General features: G+C 46.9%; 1 protein-coding gene across 3 annotated transcripts in view; it reads left to right on the top strand.

Moving 5' to 3' along the window:
* LOC117361428 (TGF-beta receptor type-2-like) overlaps positions 1-20,029 on the top strand; it is a 145,448-nt gene that overhangs the window by 123,671 nt on the left and 1,748 nt on the right. For 2 of the 3 annotated variants that reach the window (XM_033946746.1, XM_033946743.1), the window contains 3 exons: positions 3,130-3,941; positions 7,036-7,177; positions 10,096-10,223. In XM_033946746.1, the coding sequence (XP_033802637.1) occupies positions 3,130-3,941; positions 7,036-7,177; positions 10,096-10,223 (1,082 nt within the window). Of the gene's footprint in view, positions 1-3,129; positions 3,942-7,035; positions 7,178-10,095; positions 10,224-18,084; positions 18,206-20,029 lie in introns of those variants that run through there. The other variant, XM_033946744.1, reaches the window with a different exon arrangement.

Raw genomic sequence — 20,029 nt, 5'->3', positions numbered from 1 at the left:
CTGGGGGCCGGCGGCTCCAGTCGCCCAGCCGGTGCTGAGTCCCCCCCACTCCCACTTCAGCTGGCACGGACGGTTTGAGAATGAGGGAGAGAACAACGCAGCCAGACGGACCGCGGGAAGGGAAAGGGGGGGAGGGTTTCGAGGGAGCCGCCTCGCGCCGCTGCAGGCCCCACACTCGCAACTCACACATCCGCTGCAGCCTAGCAACTCCGACCACAACCTTCCACCCTCAACCGCCTATGCCGGCTCAGGCTGGCGCGTTGAGGAGTCGGAATGCAGACCCGGAAGAGCGAAGGAAGCCTCACACTGAGCAACTGTATTTACACTGTGCAACGAGCCTCTGCCACGGTCCCGGGTTCCTCTCAGCCCACCCTTCTCGTGGTCTGGCCGGCTACCTTAGTCCTTTGCCACCGCCGCCACCCCCTTCCCTTCCCGCGGTCGACAAACCTCTTGCCTCCAGCAGCCGCCGCAGCACTGTAAACATCGTGGCCTCTACTGCCTTCATTTGCTCTTCCGTTTCTCTGATGACGTCATCAGGGACACGGAAGAGCAAATCGGGGCAGTAGAGGCCGCAAAGCAACGTGTTTACAGTGCTGCAGCGGCTGCTGGAGGCAAGAGGTTTGTCGACCGCGGGAAAGGAAGGGGGTGGCGGCGGTGGCAAGGGACTAGGGGAGCTGGCCAGACCGCGAGAAGAGAAAATCGCGTGGGCCACGAAGAGACAGGGAGGAACTGGGAAGAAGGAAGAGGGAAAGGGGCCTGCTTTGGGGTAAGGGTGTGCTTGGAGGCACACAGCTTTGCTTGGGGGGAGACAGAAGGGGGGCCACGGAGAGACAGGGAGGAACTGGAGCTGGAGAGGGAAAGGGGCCTGCTTTGGGGAAGGGCTGTGCTTGGAGGCAGACAGCTTTGCTTGGGGGGGAGACAGAAGGGGGACCACAGAGAGACAGGGAGGAACTGAAGCGGGAGAGGGAAAGGGGCCTGCTTTGGGGGAGGGGTGTGCTTGGAGGCAGACAGCTTTGCTTGGGGGGGAGACAGAAGGGGGGGCCACGGAGACACAGTCAGGGAGGAACTGGAGGGCCAGAGGGAAAGGGGTCTGCTTTGGGGGAGGGGTGTGCTGGGAGGTAGATAGCTTTGCTTGGGGGGGAGAAAAAATGGGGGGCCACGGAGAGACAGTCGGGGAGGAATTGGAGGGGTAGAGGGAAAGGGGTCTGCTTTGGGGGGGAGGGGTGTGCTGGGAGGCAGACAGCTTTGCTTGGGAGGGGAGACAGAAGGGGGACCACGGAGACACTGTCAGGGAGGAATTGGCAGGGTAGAGGGAAAGGGAGCTGCTTCGGGGGGGAGGGGTGTGCTGGGAGGCAGATCATTTTGCTTAGGGGGGGAAGACAGAAGGGGGGCTACGGAGAGACAGGGAGGAACTGGAGGGGGAGAGGGAAAGGGGGCTGCTTTCTAGCACCCGTTAATGTAACGGGCTTAAAGACTAGTTTTATTATAAAAATTTTTGAAAAAAAAATTTTAACAAAATGTTTTGCTCATCTCGCAAAACACTCGCACACCATGTTACTTGCTATCCAAGGTTTGACTACTGTATTAAAATAAAAGTGGGAGCTAACGTAGTAGGTGGCAGCAGATAGAAATTAATCAGTATATACAATTTACCATTTATCCCTGTCCACACTGTTGTGAATATATCCCAGCTGCTGAGAGCATTGGCAGCTCGCTTGTATGACATTGCTCCTTCTCTAATTTGTCCTCATCTTCTTCCTGGGTAGTTGAATGTACAAAATCCCATTGCTTATTTTGCACCATGTCCAATGGCAAAGTTTTGTAGTAATCTAATCTAAAAAGAGGACATGTTTTATTGACCAGAAAAGGAAGTAACTCAAGCATGAAACAGTGGAGCAAATATTTTATTCAAAGACTCACATGCAGCTGGAAATGACCTCAGGCCTCTGGACAAACTGGATAGGATCAACTGGTTCTCTTTTTATTTTTAGTTCAAAAGATTTGTATTGATTTTAACCCTTTATTTGGCATTGTTGCTCAGAAGCAATATGTGCTTTCTATGGCTCTTATGGGAGATCTGCAAATTCAAATGCCTGCAAACGGCCTGCAAATTCACACGGCCGTTCGACTAATCTTTGGCCTGAAAAAATCCGAACACATCACCCCATATTACAAGAAACTTCACTGGCTACCCATTGAGGCCATAATAATCTTCAAATTCGGCTGCCTCTGCTACAAGACACTCTTCGGCACCGCTCCCACCTACCTCCTGAAACACTTCATCCTACAGGACAAACTCCGCTTCCCACGCAGAGCACTCCTGTTTGCATTCCCCTCCCCCAAAGGATGCCGATTCAAAAGATTCCTCAACAGGACTCTCACCTTCCAAGCAGGGATATGGAACAACACCCTAATCCTGACTTCACTAACATACCACATATTCAGAAAATCACTAAAAGCACACTTATTCAACAAATTTATCTGAACCCCCCAAATAGTTCAACACCTACCTCTTCTTACACGTTCCCCCCTCCCACCCCCTATGCTGCCCAACCACATAACCGCCCACTTACCCCCTTCCCAATTCCAACCGATGTTAACTCGCTGTTATCAGCACCTCTTATTGTAATAATAATAATAACAGTTTATATACCGCAATACCGTTAAGTTCTATGCGGTTTGTACACTGTCTTGAACTGAAAGGTATGACGCGATATAAATAAAGCGATTATTATTATTGTTATTATTATCACATTGCTCTCGTTCAACATCAAGTTACGTTAAGCAGCCGTTTCACCATCTGTCAATTAAAGGGTTAAAGAGCTACAAAACATAACCATGACACCAGCAACACAATCACACATCCAGACATACAAACTCAAAAGCCACTGTGTATTATCTGTCAGCTAATCTAGCCTTACCTGCTAATTGGTCTTTCTCTAACATTTTCAGCCTCGTAATTCTGATATTCTAGGCAGCATTCAGTTTCGCCCCTGGAGATAGCTATTGGTTTCATAAGTTAAGGCATTCCTCCTGTTTTCAATTACTCTTTCTTCTCCTCAGCTGGGATTACAGAAAAAAAAAACTTGTAATTGATATACATTAAAGTATTCTTTTTCCCCTTCTCAGGATATTCCATGCTGCAAAGCCAAGAGGTGATTCCTGTGGCTGCCATAAGCCTGCTTCCTCCGCTGCTTGTTGCCATCATGATAACGGTGATATTTTACCTATATCGCACCCAAAAGCAGAGGAAGAGAATGAAGAACTGGAACCGTGGTCAAGCGCCATGCAGCGAAGCACTGGCCGAAAATGGAAGAGATTATGACGAGAAGCCTTCGGTCTTGATACACGATAGCAGCTCAAATATGGGCCTGGTGTGCGCCAACAGCATCAACCATAATACAGAGCTGCTGCCCATTGAGCTCGACCAGAAAGTAGGAAAAGGCAGGTTTGCTGAGATTTGGAGAGCCAAATTAAGACATGCTACTTCAGGCCAATACGAGACTGTGGCTGTTAAGATCTTTCCCTGTGAGGAATATTCGTCCTGGAAAAATGAAAGCCAGATTTTCGCCGATGTCCATCTCAAACATGAGAACGTTCTTCAGTTTCTGACCGCGGAGGAGAGGGGAAATGGGCCACAGAGAGAATACTGGCTCATCACTGCCTATCACAGCAGAGGGAACCTGAAGGACTACCTGTCCCGTCAAATCCTCAGCTGGATGCAGTTGCAGAAGATGGCAGGCACGCTGGTGAATGGGGTGGCTCACTTACACAGTGACTACACGGCCTGGGGAATGCCAAAGTTTCCAATTGCCCACCGAGATATCAAGAGTACCAATGTTCTAGTAAAGAATGAACTAGAATGTGTGCTGTGTGATTTTGGAATCGCTCTCAGACTAGATCCATCCTTGACCGTGGATGATTTTGCAAACAGTGGTCAGGTGAGTATATTTTTTCTTTTGGTCTACTCAACTGCAAGTATATGATACCCACCATCTCTTTTGCCTCTTAAATGGTAGGGTTGTGCCATAGGACATGTGGTATTCAGAGTCAGTTCTGCTGACACGGAAGAGACAACTTCTTGGCCAGCCCAATGTGTCTCTGTAGAAATGCTGAGTGCTGCAAAGCAGATGACTTGAGGTTGCTTCCTGTGCAGGATTTTGCTCCCTAGGTTAGCCACAGCCTCTGAGGGGGGAGAGAATGAATCCCAGTCATTGTAGAATCTAACCCCACACTGCTCCATGTGACCCTGGGCAAGTCACTTAATCCTCTATTGCCCCAGGTACATTAGATAGATTGTGAGCCCACCAGGACAGATAGGAAAAATGCTTGAAGTACCTGTATGTGAACCGCTTTGAGTGTGGTTGTAAAACTACAAAAAGACGGTATACAAGTCTCAGCCCCTTTCCACCAGTAAAAGCCAACCTCATCAGTGATGTCACAATGGCTTCATTCTTCTATACTTAGATTGTATTGGAAGAGAGTGTGGCACAGTAGTTAGAGTTCCAGCCTCAACCTCCCCTGAGGTTGTGGGTTCAAACCCTGTGCTGCTCCTTTCAACCCTGGGCAAGTCACTTAATCCTCCCATTGCCCCAGATACATTAGATAGACTGTAAGCCCACCAGGACAGATAGGGAAAATGCTTGAAGTAATTGTACATAAACCGCTTTGCTGCAAAAAGGCAGTATACAAGTCCCAGTCCCTTTCACTGATGTCATAATGCCTCATTCCACCAATAAGAGCCAACCTCATCAGTGATGTCACAATAGCTTCATTGTTCTATACTTGGCTCACTTCCTGATGCTGTATTAGAGGAGAGTGTGGCACAGTGGTTAGAGCTACAGCTTCATCCCCCTGAGGTTGTGGGTTCAATCCCTGTGACCCCCAGGCAAGTCACTTAATCTTCCACTGCCCCATGCACATTAGATAGATTGTGAGCCCGCTGGGACAGATAGGGGAAATGCTTTAAGTACCTGTATGTAAACTGCTTTGAGTGTGGTTGTAAAGTTCCAGTCCCTTTCCCTAGTGGCCAGACTCAGGCTTTACATAATCACATTCTGGAGGGAGCCTCAGACTAGGACCTTTGGCCAATGACAATTACTGCTATAAATGGGCTAAATATGTTAGGGAGAAACAAACTGGGAGAAGAGGGGAGGCATTGGGGGCATTGCCAGGTAATTGCAAATGACAGCTCAAGGGGTTCAACAGAAATGGATACAAGGTATCCCAGTTATTGTTTCTGCCGTTGAGTCCTGTAGTTTAAATTGAGTCATAAGCATTCTTTAACGTTTTCTTATCAACTTCCACGGAGAGTATGTTTAACATATTATCTAAAATACTGAGTAACATCCCATGCATATTCCTCAAGAAAATGAAGAGAAAATAAATACATCAGAGGAAAAGTCAAAAATCATATCACCATACAATCCATCATTCTTCCATGCATCTTATCAACTCTATGTCAACATAGGTTGTTCCTGTTTATTTATGAAGTCATGCAACTCTTCAGGATCATCGAAAGTAGTGGTTTTATTCTCAAAAGTAACTCATTAGTGCTGGGTATAATAAGCCGTATTTAACCCCCATAGCTCTCAGTTGTGGTCTCAGCACTAGAAAACCTATTCTTCTTATTGCTGTATTCCTAGCAAAGTCAGGAACAATATGAATCCGTGCATCCTGGCACTTCAAGTTCCTATTTTGTTTTGCCAACTGGAATATTTCTAAAACCTATTGATACCTCAGCAGCTTAAAAATTAGAGGACGAGGACCCTTTTGTCTCTCATCTCTCTTGACAGGGATTCAGTGTGCCCTTTCAATTTCAAGAGGAAACTTTGGGCTCCTTTTATCAAGGTGTGCTATGGGGGTTAGCGCGTCAGGCATTTCATCACGCGCTAACCCCTGCTGCACACCAAAAAACTAATGCCTCGTCAATGGAGGCGTTAGCGACTAGCACAGCAGGCGGTTGAACGCGCAGTATTCCGCGCGTTAACCGCCTACCGCAGCTTGATAAAAGGAGCCCTTTGATTTTATAGGCAGTATCTTAGGCAGAAAATTCTCTAAGAAGGAAATAGCACTCCCTTTTTCCACCCCTTCCGGAAGACCTAAGATACGTACATTGCTCCTCCTCTCACGATTAGAAACATCCTCCAACTCTCGGGTAAGAAATTCAATTTGTTTCTGTTCCATTTTGTCTTTAACTATCTCCGTTTCAGCTGCCTCCAATCTTTTTTCAATATTATTTGTTTTAATTTCAAACTGCTCCATTCTCTTAGTAAGAATAGACATTTCCTCCATAAGATCATTCACTTTCTTGGCAGTATCCGAAATGATCTCTTTTATTTCTTTCAACTCCCTCATAATATCACTCTCACCATTTTTTGATGTTGATGATTTTATTGACGTCTCTGGCTCCGGCTTTGCTCGTTTCACACTCGCAGAAGGTGCAAACGCTGAATCGCTCTTACTCTGCTTTCCCGAAGCCATTATATGATCTTACCCTTTCTTAAAAAACAAATTAAAAAACTTTTCGTGTGACTTATTATCACTGTCAGGGTCTATCGATGCGGAGCCCACTCACTATCCGACCTTCTCCATGTGCAACCAAGCCATGCCCCCCGGCTTAGTGTGTCTTCATGCGGGACTTTCCCCACGCACTGAGCCCAGAGTTAATGCAGAACAATTGGACACATTTTAAACTATTTGTTTCAGGTCATGGGCTAATGTTATTAATAGCTCACAGTGAATCTGTAAAAAAAAAATTAACTTGTAATACTGCATTTATTTCTTATATTATATTATTTGTGTAAATGCAATTGTACTGCTTGACATTCAGAAAGAGTGGGTTAGAAATCATTTAAATAAATAACATACCTCCCTCCGTTTTACAAAACCATTAAAGCGGTTTTTAGTGCAGGCTGGTGCACTGAATGCTCCAAGTTCCTATGAGCAGCGCAGAACATTCATCTTTTGTGGTTTTGTAAAAGGGGGGGAGGGAGTAAGTAACATCTGTCATAGTAACACTGCTTCTTTGTCCAGGTTGGCACTGCCAGGTACATGGCACCAGAGGTTCTGGAGTCCAGAGTGAACCTGGAAGACCTCGAGTCCTTCAAGCAAATGGATGTGTACTCATTGGCCTTGGTTTTGTGGGAAATGACCTCCAGGTGCGAAGCAGTTGGAGGTGAGACTCCTGTAAAATGGATGCATGGTGGGGGAGGGGAGGCAGAGGCTAGGGGCTTTCTTAAACTACCAAAATAACAGAAAACTCATACAGGGATTACATGTTAGCTTTACCTTCACCCATTCTTCACTGAGTTGCTTTCTGAAAACTACCTTCTTCTAATACAGTCTGACAATCTTTAAACCTTTTTTCATTTCACATGCAAAGCCACTTCTATGCTGACATGGCATATATGCAAATGTTTTATAATTTAATATGTTAATAAGTGGCTGAACATATTTTAAAACACATGGAGCGGCATAATAAAAAACAAAACAAAACACGTCTAAGTTCATTTTGGACCTAGAACTTTAGTAACCCAAAGTCAGAAATGTTGAAAGTCCATTCTTGAAAAATAAGTCCCCCCCCCCCAATTTTTTTTTTTTTTTTTTTTAGAATTGTGTACTTCAACGTCCAGCCGTTGGATTGTCTAAACTGCCAAGTCTATCTTTATACCCCATTCTCTTCCAAAAATTTGTCCAAGTCAAAAACGCCTAGAACAAGACCTTTTGGACGTGGGAGGGGTCAGCAAAGTGAAGGACTGGCACTGCTGTGAACGTCACAAAAAGGGTGCCATGTAAACATCTCACCACAATTCCCTTATAGGTCATGGTAAGCTCCCCAAAACGCACTCTACCCACCTGTCTACCACCCCAATAGCCCTTATGGCTGCAGGTGCCACCTGTATGGCAGTAGAGTAAGGTTTTGGTGGGTGCACATTTTTCACCATGAATGCAGTGGTTAGAATGGCTTACGGGCCTGGGTTTTCCTCTCTATGGTTCACTAGCCCACTCCCCAGACTACTTAAGCCACCTCTGTGCAGCTCTACTAGGCTTTCCTTTGCCAGGTGCTGATGTACGGGAGGCAGGTATGTACTTTTTTATTCCTATTTTTAGGGGGGTCGGGGGTCAGTGATCACTGGGGGAGTGTTTGGGAGTCTGTACTTTGTCCCTGCAGTGGTTATCTGGTCACTTTGGATACCTTCTGGGCACTTAGACATGTATTTAGATCGCTTAAGTCACAACGTATAAGTTCCATCTAGGCAGTCTCATTAAACTTTCAATTATCACTGCAGGATGACTAAGTCTGGGTTGGTCCACATCCCGCCTACCTCTCGCCCTAACCACTCCTTCAAAAATGCCCCTTTTCACTCTGAGCGTACAGAAGCAGTGAAAAGGCCTAAGCTGCTTTTAGATATGTCTAAAACCCGTTTCAATTATCGGCACTTGGACAACCTGTCTTTTTGATCATCCACGTGCCAATTTAGGTGGGTTTTTAGACATATTTCCATTTTGATTACATTACATTACATTACAGATTTCTATTCCGCCATTACCTTTCGGTTCAAAGCGGATTACAAAAAGAGTTATGGAAGAAGGGTTACAACGTTAGATCAGAGAAGGTTTTTAAGAGAGGGAAAAGTAGGATCTGGGGTTAGAGAGGGGATGGTAAGAGGGGGGTTAAGCTTTATCATGGTATTAAGGGATTTCTTGAAGAGTATAGTTTTTATTTCCTTTCTGAACATCTTGTAGTCTGGGGTTGTTGTCAATAGGTTGGAGACTTGGTTGTCTATCTTCGCTGCCTGAGTGGCCAGTAGTCCGTTGTATAGTTTTTTCCGTTTTACTTCTTTGATTGGGGGGTAAGTGAATGGGGTGTGTGTTTTTCTATGCCTGGTAGAGGTGGTTTGGATGAGGCGGTCGTTTAGGTAGGTTGGGCTGTCTCCATTTATAGTTTTAAATAGTATACAGTAGAATTTAAATTGTATTCTTTCCTGGATTGGAAGCCAATGAGAATTGATGAATGCCTCAGTAACGTGATCATGTTTTTTCAATGAATAGACGAGTCTCAGAGCTGTATTCTGGATTGTCTGTAGTTGTTTAATCATTATTGCAGGGCAATGAACCTCATGCATATAACCTTGGAAGTGTTAAATGAATTGGGACTTGCATAGCAAAACCGGCACCGCTTATAGAATTTCCCTCTTAGTGCTCAGGTTTATTAGCATCATTTACCTCCCCTTTTAGAAAACTGCGAAAGTGGTTTTTAGCGCAGGCCAGTGCGCTGAATGCTCTGCGCTGCTTCCGACACTCATAGAGTTCCTATGAGCGTCAGGAGCAGTGCAGAATATTCAGCATGCCGGCCTACGCCAAAAACTGCTTTTACGGTTTTGTAAAAAGGGGTATTATTGAATTCCTTCCCAGGAGTTATCACAATTAGCACGGATACGGTAAGTAGACCCCACATTAACTGCACAAATGACAGCACCCAGCTAGTACAATGTGCCAACTGCAGTGTGCTGTCCATATCAATTCTCACCCCACTATTATGGCATGTAGTTAACATGTGAATTAGTACACATTCACTATAGTTAGTACACATTCACTACAGTTACCACACGTGTGTGCTAATTCACACACTCACCCCTTGCCTTCTCCCCATGCCTCTTTTACTGCTCCAATGCAACTTTGCTGCCTGCATCAGCGCTCTCTTTGGCATCAATTCTGGGTCCCACACCCAGGAAGTGACATCAAAGGGCAGCATACTGCTCACGGTGTTGTTAAAAGGTATTGGGAATGAGAAGGGGCATGTACGGCAGGGGGACAGGGAAGATGGCAGGGGAGGAGCACCTCTCACCCTCACTATGTCACTGGCACCCCCAATCATTTTGAAAAGATGGCTCCTATGCCCTGAGATTTGGGGTACTAGCCAGTGGATTCATCAGCTAAAAACCTGGGTACTCATGCATAGCAAAGCTCCTGGTGCAGCTCCCAAAACTGTTGTATATCTGCTTAATGGACTAATCATCCCTGGTACCATTACTTCTCCATGAAGCTGGTAAAATGCAGATTAAAGTGCCTGTTTTTGCTATTTCCTTGTAGAGGTAAAGAGCTATGAGTTGCCTTTTGGGTCAAAGGTCTGTGAGCAGCCTTGTGTAGAGACCATGAGAGACATTGTGCTGCATGGCAGAGGGCGTCCAGAGATTCCTAGCAGCTGGTGTGTACATCAGGTAGGTCGACAGCAAGAAAACACAGAAAAGGAAAATCAATCTACCAGTTGCTGAGAAGTTGCAGAGCAGATTAATTGTGTAAACACACAGTTGAGAAAGAATTTGCCCCCCTCTCTTCATCTACTGTACCCCCTCCCATCACAAAATATGTGATTCTTTATGATCAGGATCTGAACGTGACATCTGCTGGTTGAAAGTGGAACTGCAAAAAAAATGCATTTCTTCATAGACCATAGTGGTAGTTCAATACCAGCCCTCCTCTGTAAGAGGGGAATCAAATTACTTTTTTAAACCACCTTCATTTTTGCTAAATAGCATTATAAATATGATTTTATATGTAAATATCAGCACCCATGACATTCTGTCAGAATGTTGTCATTGTAACAGCTAGACCAAAAGGAGATCTCATGGAGTTTTACTGATCTCTCATACACCATGTCCCAGATGTAAAGTTGTACTTATCAGGAAGTTAAACCATCAGCATGTTAACACAGATGCAGAAAATCCTTAAAATCTTCTGCATTATACTTTATTGAATATAGTGAACATACAATTAACAGGTTTCTCAGAGGCTGGCAGGCTCTCTGCAAAGGTTCTTAGTTACAATATGATGTAGAAATAGGCAAAGGTTTGGAGAGCAGAGATTAAAGAAAACATGACAGTGAGGGATTACCGATGCCAGGAAAAAGATGCTGAGCTATCCTTGCACGAGGTCAGATGCTTATGCACGGTGAATAGACAGTCCTATAATCATTATGGCTGATACAGCATCAGAGACATAAGACTGACCCAGATCAAAGGGACAGAGAGGGGCACCTAAGGGAAGGGAAGACCAGTAGGAACAGAGCCTAGCACCAGGTAGCAGGTCACACCTTGCTGACCTTGTCAGGACAGAGGAATAGAAATGACCAGGAAGTGAGACAAAGGATTCAAGTGTAGCTGAGAGAAGAAAGGGAGGTGGCCTTAAGAGAAAGACCAAGGGCCTAGCACCTGTATCTGAATTTGTAACTTACCTTGAGCTGAGATTTGGAAAGACAAGTAATTAAATCTAAACCCCAAATCCAACAAAACAAGTTGAGAAGTATAAAGAGCAATATAACATACATTCCTCTGCTTCTTCTATTCACAAACTCATTCATATCAGTGTGGAAGACTCAGTTGAAACTGCCATGGTAACATGCTTAGTAGGGCAGCTGAGGATATGTGAGTGGGTGTTGTTGGTATCTGGGTGTAGTGTGCAGTGATTGATGGTGTAAGTCAGCATCTCTCAAACTTTTTTTTTTAACTCCAGTACACTAAATGGAACAAATGTTTTTCCCAGCACATTATAATAAAACTAGAAATATCAACAAAAAGTTAAATTTGAGAGTTATTTAAAGTTCTTTAAGCTTTGTTTGGGTAATTGTAACAACGGTGAAACTAAAGTAGATAGAATTGCTAATCAATGCGATGGATATGCTTGTTTTTGAGTGCAAATTAACTCAAAATGCAGCTTGATAGTCGACAAGCAGACACGCATTTCATCATCTATCATCAGCAGTTCTCTTTTTTTTTTTATTAATTTCTGTCAGAGCTGAAAATCCAGGTTTGCAAATATAAGAAGATCCAAGCAGTAACAAAGCCTTGATTGCTTTGTTGCTCAAGTTAGAAAGCACAGTTACTTACCGTAACAGGTGTTATCCAGGGACAGCAGGCAGATATTCTTAACACATGGGTGACGTCACCGACGGAGCCCTCGGTACGGACCTTTTTAACTAGAAGTTTCTAGTTGGCCGCACCGCGCGTGCGCGAGTGCCTTCCCGCCCGACGGAGGAGTGCGTGGTCCCCAGTTAGGATAAGCCAGCTAAGAAGCCAACCCGGGGAGGTGGGTGGGACGTAAGAATATCTGCCTGCTGTCCCTGGATAACACCTGTTACGGTAAGTAACTGTGCTTTATCCCAGGACAAGCAGGCAGCATATTCTTAACACATGGGTGACCTCCAAGCTAACAGAGAGGGAGGTGGGATGGTTGGCCATTAGGAAAATAAATTTTGTAACACAGACTGGCCGAAGTGCCCATCCCGTCTGGAGAAAGCATCCAGACAGTAGTGAGTAGTGAACGTGTGAACTGAGGACCAAGTGGCCGCCTTGCAGATTTCCTCGATGGGCGTGGAACGGAGGAAAGCTACAGAAGCAGCCATAGCTCGGACTCTGTGGGCCGTGACAGTTCCTTCCAGTGAGAGACCGGCCCAAGCATAGCAGAAAGCAATACAGGCAGCAAGCCAATTTGAAAGTGTCCGTTTGGAGACAGGACGACCCAAACGGTTGGGATCGAAAGATAAAAAAAGCTGAGGGGATGTTCGGTGAGCTCTGGTACGATCAAGGTAGTAAGCAAGGGCACGCTTACAATCCAGCGTGTGCAACGCCTGTTCCCCAGGATGCGAGTGAGGCTTAGGGAAGAAGACGGGCAGCACAATGGACTGGTTAAGGTGAAAAGCCGAGACCACCTTGGGAAGGAATTTAGGGTGGGTACGCAGAACAACCTTGTCATGGTGAAAAACAGTGAAAGGTGGGTCGGCAACCAGTGCATGCAGTTCGCTAACCCTCCTGGCAGAGGTGATGGCAATTAGGAAAAGCACCTTCCAGGTAAGAAGCCTGAGCGAAGTTGTGGCAAGAGGCTCAAACGGAGGTTTCATGAGAGCTGAGAGAACCACATTCAGGTCCCAGACGACAGGAGGAGGCTTGAGAGGCGGTTTGATATTGAAGAGCCCTCTCATAAATCTGGAAACCAGAGGATGAGCCGTGAGGGGTTTTCCGAGAATAGGCTCATGAAACGCAGTGATGGCACTGAGGTGGACTCTGATGGAGGTAGTTTTGAGGCCAGCATTGGACAGTGAGAGCAAATAGTCCAAGACAGTTTCCACCGCCAAGGAGGTGGGTTCCTGATGATGCCGGAGACACCACGAGGAGAATCTGGTCCACTTCTGATGGTAACATTGGAGAGTGGCCGGTTTCCTGGAGGCGTCCAAAATGAGGCGGACCGGTTGAGATAGATTCTCCGGAGAGGTCAGCCCGAGAGAAACCAAGCTGTCAGGTGGAGTGAAGACAGGTTGGGATGCAGTAGAGACTGATGCTGCTGTGTAAGTAGAGTAGGAAACACAGGAAGAGGAATGGGCTCCCTGGAGCTGAGTTGGAGCAGGAGGGAGAACCAGTGTTGACGAGGCCACCGAGGGGCGATGAGGATCATGGTGGCGTTGTCCTTGCGGAGTTTGGACAAGGTTCGCAACATCAGAGGAAGTGGAGGGAAGGCATACAGGAACCGATCCCTCCAGTCGAGCAGGAATGCATCCGGAGCCAGACGGTGAGGAGAGAAGAGTCTGGAACAGAATTGGGGCAGCTGATGGTTGTGAGGTGCTGCAAAGAGGTCCACCTGCGGAGTGCCCCATCGAGCAAAGATGGAGAGCAAAGTCGGAGGGTCCAACGTCCACTCGTGAGGTTGAAGGATGCGGCTGAGATTGTCGGCCAGAGAGTTCTGTTCGCCCTGGATATAGACCGCCCTGAGAAAGAGATTGCGGTCCGTGGCCCAGGTCCAGATGCGCAGAGCCTCCAAACAAAGGGGGCGAGATCCGGTGCCGCCTTGCTTGTTTATGTAGTACATGGCGACTTGATTGTCTGTGCACAGGAGGAGGACTTGAGGGCAGAGAAGATGTTGGAAAGCCTTTAGGGCGTAGAACATGGCTCTGAGTTCCAGGAAATTTATGTGATGAAGACGCTTCTGTGGGGTCCAAAGTCCCTGGGTGCGTAGATCTCCCAGGTGAGCTCCCCATGCGTAGGGGGACGCATCGGTGGTGATGATCATAGAGTGAGGGGGCAGATGAAAAAGTAGACCCCTGGAAAGATTTGAGGAGTTCAACCACCATTGGAGAGATTGCTGAAGAGATGATGTCACAGAGATGGGATGAGAAAGAAGATCTGTAGTCTGTGACCATTGGTTGGCGAGAGTCCACTGAGGCGTACGAAGGTGGAGACGTGCCAGAGGAAGGACATGCACCGTCGAGGCCATGTGACCCAGGAGGACCATCATCTGTCGGGCAGGAATGGAGGGATACATGAGTACCTGACGGCAGAGATGGAGCAGGGTCTGCTTGCGATCGGAGGGGAGAAAGGCCCTCATCAGCGTGGTGTCCAGAACTGCTCCAATGAATTGAAGTCGCTGGGTGGGAAGCAGATGCGACTTGGGGTAGTTGATCTCGAACCCCAGAAGGTGGAGGAGAGAGATGGTGTGATGAGTAGCTTGTAGCACGAGTTGAGATGAAGGTGCTTTCACCAACCAATCGTCCAAGTAGGGGAACACCTGGAGGTTGTGAGACCTGAGGAAGGCCGCCACCACTATCAGGCATTTGGTGAAGACTCTGGGGGAGGAGGCGAGGCCAAACGGTAGCACTTTGTACTGATAGTGGTGGTGTAGCACCTGGAACCGCAGGTAGCGGCGAGAGTTCTGATGGATGGAGATGTGAGTGTAGGCCTCTTTGAGGTCCAGGGAACATAGCCAGTCGTGTTGAGAAAGAAGAGGGTAAAGTGTGGCAAGGGAGAGCATCCTGAACTTTTCCTTGACCAGACACTTGTTGAGGTCCCTGAGATCGAGAATGGGACGGAGGTCTCCCGTCTTTTTGGGTACGAGGAAGTAGCGGGAGTAGAATCCCTGACCCCTTTGATCTGGAGGTACTTCTTCGATGGCATTGAGAAGGAGGAGGGATTGAACCTCCCTCAGGAGGAGGGGGGTTTGAGAGGAGTGTGAAGCAGACTCTACGGGAAGGTTGTCCGGTGGAAGAGTCTGGAAGTTGAGAGAGTAGCCGTGGCGGATGATGTTGAGGACCCACTGGTCTGACGTGATGACTTCCCAACGGCTTGAGAAAATGGTGAGACGACCCCCTATAGGCTGTGGAAGAGGCAGCGAGGGTGGATGACTGGCTATGCCCTGGAGAGAAGAGTCAAAAGGGCTGAGATTGTTTAGCAGGCTGAGAAGGCTTGGAGGGTTGAGTGGCCTGGGATCGAGCCTGGGCATGGTGCTGCTGTTGACGGGGTCGCCGAGATTGTTGAGGAGGCGGATTGAGTGGTCTGGCTGAGAACCTCCGCTGGTAAGATGATTGAGGCCGATAGGGTCGAGCAGGCGGAGCCTTCTTTTTCGGCTTGATCAGGGTGTCCCATCTGGTCTCATGGGCCGAGAGTTTCTGGGTGGTGGAATCCAGGGACTCTCCAAAGAGTTCATCCCCGAGACAGGGGGCGTTGGCCAAACGATCCTGGTGGTTGATGTCCAGGTCGGAGACTCTGAGCCAGGCTAATCGACGCATGGCTACGGCCATGGCAGAGGCCCGAGAGGTGAGCTCGAAGGAGTCGTATATTGAGCGGACCATATATTTTCGCATCTGGAGAAGACCAGAGATGTGTTGTTGGAATAGCGGGACCTTTCGCTCAGGAAGGTACTTCTGGAGGGCAGACAGTTGTTGGACCAAATGTTTCAGATAGAAAGAAAAATGGAAGGAATAGTTGTTTGCCCTGTTGGCAAGCATGGCATTCTGGTAAAGCCTCTTGCCAAACTTGTCCATGGTCTTACCTTCTCTGCCAGGAGGGGTAGAGGCATAGACACTGGAGCCCTGAGTCTTTTTTAAGGTGGATTCCACCAGAAGGGACTCATGGGGCAATTGAGATTTGTCGAATCCAGGAATAGGAATGACACGGTAAAGGTTGTCCAGTTTACGGGGGGCTCCCGGTACCGTGAGGGGATTTTCCAAGTTTTTGTAGAACGTTTCCCGTAGGATGTCATGCACGGGAAGCTTGAGGAACTCCTTAGGAGGTTGCTCAAAGTCTAAAGCCTCTAGGAAGGCTTGAGACTTTTTTGAGTCAGATTCTAGAGGAAGGGACAGGGCAGCAGACATTTCTCTCAAAAATTTAGAAAAGGAGGACTGCTCTGGTTTAGAGGTGGCATCGGGTGCCGATGGTTCCTCATCAGATGAGGAGGGATCCTCCTCGGTACCGAGAGGAGTTTCCTCCCATAAGTCAGGGTCCCTGACCTCTGGTGCATGTCGAGACACCGGGGTGGAGGGCGCGGTATGGCGAGTCTTGGACAAAGACTTTCCAGAGCGCACCGAAACGGTACCAGGGGAGGACGACCGGCGTCTATCTCGGTCCCGAGAAGAGTGCCGTACCGCCTGGTGCCGAGGAGGATCCACTGTGGCCTGAGAATGAACCACTGGATCGCCATGAAGTTGTTGGGCCGAGAGGATCGGCATGGAGGTGTTCACCGGTACCGAAGGGGTGGACACCGGGGGCTCGGTACAGGGCTCGGGCCGGTCTGGTACCGGAAGGAGCGGTGCCAGGATAGTGGGTAACAGTTGTTCAAGTTGTTTCTTCAACTGTTCCTGGAGTTGAGCCTTTAAGATGGCCGAGATACGGTCATCTAGGGGTGGCATCGGAACCGCTTTCTTTTTCTTCGGTTCCTTAGATGCCGCTCCACGCCCCGGCGATGAGGAGGCCGATGACGAGGCACTCACCGAGATCGGGGCGGAGCGTTTGCGGGACCGGTGCGATGCCGGTAAGGACGGTGTCGCCACCGTAGCTGGAGGGCGCTCGAGGGAAGAGGAAGGCTTCTTAGCCGGCTTACCTGGTGCCAGCGACGCCGATGTGGGGTCGGTCGGTGTCGAGGTCGACGGTGCCGATTTTTGAGGTACCGCCGTTGAAGGTGAGGAGTCCATCGCCGACTCGGTGCCGAAGAGAAGAGTTTGTTGAATTCTTCGGTTTTTAAGAGTTCTCTTTTGAAGAGTGGCACAGCGGGTGCAGGAGTCCGCCCGATGCTCCGGACCCAGACACTGCAAACACCAATTGTGTGGGTCAGTGATGGAGATCGGGCGTGCACACCGCTGGCACTTCTTGAAACCGACCTGCGGGGGCATGAAGGGGAAGATAGCCTCCGCAAAATCGAAGCCCGAGGCCTGTATACTGGCAACAGGCCCCGCCGGGGCAAAACGAAAGAAAAAAGGGAAAAAGCAAAGTTTTTTTTTTTTTTTTTTTTGCAAATCAAAGAAAAAATAAACCCGAAGGTAAAGAGAGAAAAAATAAGGAAAAAAGCGCGAGCGGGAAGGCAAAAAAGTGGTTTCAACGGCCGTTGAAAAAACACACGCGTCTTCTTCGCTCCGCGGAAACGAAGAAACTGGGGACCACGCACTCCTCCGTCAGGCGGGAAGGCACTCGCGCACGCGCGGTGCGGCCAACTAGAAACTTCTAGTTAAAAAGGTCCGTACCGAGGGCTCCGTCGGTGACGTCACCCATGTGTTAAGAATATGCTGCCTGCTTGTCCTGGGATAATAACTACACCATAAAAAATAAAAATAAAATTACTTGCCATTAGTTTTCAAGAACCAATCGTGTTAAAGAATGATGCTTGTCTGGCTGGTTGTATCCTTACACCCACAGATACTCAAAACATTGAAAGCCATGGTACACAGTTTGAGAGACATTGGTGTAAATGAATCAGTATATGTGTATAGCTAACAAAAGTTTAGGTGTGCAGATGTGAGGGTGGAATGTCATAGGGTGGGTATATATGAGTGTGTATTGGCAATGTGCATCAGGGGATAGGGGATGTGTCCATGTGTGTGGGGGAGGGAGTTTGAGGGGGGAAAGGGTATGTTTATTTACATATGGGGTAGTTCTCTTTGTGGTTGCGTAAAGACCTGTGTGTGTGTGTGCTCTTTCCTTACTGGTAGGATAGACAAATGAACCCAATAAGTGCTGTCACTAATGCAAAGCATGCACACATTGTTGCTCCTTTAACTTACTCTTTTCTACGTGACAAAGATTCCCACTCTTCCATCATTTCTTCAAGATATCCTTCTACACATTTCAACGGAGCTCATACTGCATTAATTCCAAGGCTTCGATTTTTGTAAGGCCACTCGACCTAGTGTCTTAAGTGAAACTGCTGGCCCAAAGGTCCATCATTAAGTGGCAGATATGACATGGGATGCCACTGGTTTCTCCCTCTTTGCAGAGCATCATTTCTGCAGTTGGCTGTGCTGCTCAATGCCATCCTAAAGTATGTGGAAGAGGCAAGTGGAGGCTGAGACTGGCTAGCATGGCTCATGGAAATAAGGGTATATATTGGAGGATAAGGGTGTGTCCATTTTAGAGATGATGATATAAATTTTAAAAAGCAGTAATGAAAGAAATGGTACAATTTCAGGTAGAAAATCAACAACTAGTTAAAATTTTGTGTAATGTTATTTATATACTTGGAATTTCTAGGAAATTATGCAAAAATGCACAAATTACTGAAATACATTTAAGTGCTTTGATAATAGTTTTTATGTGTTTACATTGCATATTTAATGCCTTTTGTGCCTAAGTTATCAATTTATCTTAGTTAAGAATGATTGTAGGGTTCTGTGCTGGAGTTTACATGGTAAACTGGCTCAATATAAAAATAAATAGCAACTGGACACAAGGTCCCAGGGCTCCCCCCTTCCAGCTGCAACTGTTGAAAGAACAGTGTGAAGAGGTAAGGAAGACAGTGAGGTCAGGTTGGTATGTTTATATACCACTTCTAGCCTAAGTGGTTTGTATTCAGGTACTCAAGCATTTTCCTCTATCTGTCCCAGTGGGCTCACACTCTATAAAATGTACCTGGGGCAATAGGGGATTAAATGACTTGCCCAGGGTCACAAGGAGCAGTGTGAGTTTGAACCCACAATCTCGGGGTGCTGAGACTGTAGCTCTAAACACTGTGCCACAGGAGAAGAAAGATACAGATAAGATATTGAAGATCAGAGGTGAAAGTGCTGAGAAGACACAACTTGGAAACAGCAGGGTGAGACCCGGGAAAATACCATCCTTCAACACTGATGCCACTACACTAACCCAATTACTTGACTGGCTTTTGGGAGTTTCCTCTTACCTGTACCATGACACCAGCAGAGATCTAGGCATTTCTGAGCAAGCCCACAGTGGCTCCAGACTAGCCACCACACACCCAGTCCATAGAACGGTTTGTATAAACAACTGAGGCTGTTGGTCATGTGTACAATTAGGAGAGGTGGGAACATTATGGCCCCTTTTTATTAAGCCGCAGAAGAGCGTTATAGCAAGGTAAATGTTCCAAAGCTCATTCAATTCCTACGAGCATCAGAGCATTTACCTCGCCAGTCAGTGCTAAAACACTTTTACCATGGCTTGATAAATGGGGGCCTATATTAGGGGGGTCAGATGGTCAGCAGGGAGCTCATGAGCCAAAGCAGAGTAAACAAGATATGGCCTCCTTGCCTGATTTTGTTAAACATTAAATTAACTGCATAAATGATATTGCAAAGACAATGTGGCTAGAGATGTAGTTCAGACTATTTGTATGTTCAAGTAAATATTACTTAATCTCTACAAATTTTCCAAGTTTTATTCAAAATTTGATATGCCACTTAAAAAGTTGTCTAAGCGGTGTACAAAGTCATGAGCAGATAAAATCATGGGGGAACATTATTGGACAAGACTTAAATGACATAGAGAAACAAGGGAGATAGGGGGAGAAACACAATTTGCGATAGGAGAGAGAAACAATAAAGGTCATTATAGTAGGTTTCTGAAGACAGATTTAGATTCAGCATGCAACATTGCATAATTTGGTCACTAGCAGTTAGTAAAGTTTTGAAGAAGAAAAAAAAAAAGTCTACCCCTAAAATTGCAGGAAGGCAATGTTTAAGGAAGAAAAGCTGGGGAGAGTGCATAAAGGTGATGAGCTGCGAGAAGTGTGTATGGGGCAAGAGGTGCTGAGGGAAAGGGAG

The sequence above is a fragment of the Geotrypetes seraphini genome, chromosome 5 (genome assembly GCF_902459505.1).
Source record: "Geotrypetes seraphini chromosome 5, aGeoSer1.1, whole genome shotgun sequence".
Lineage (NCBI taxonomy): Eukaryota > Metazoa > Chordata > Amphibia > Gymnophiona > Dermophiidae > Geotrypetes > Geotrypetes seraphini.
The sequence above is the reverse complement of the archived record's forward strand: the minus strand, read 5'-3'. Positions and strand labels throughout refer to the sequence as shown.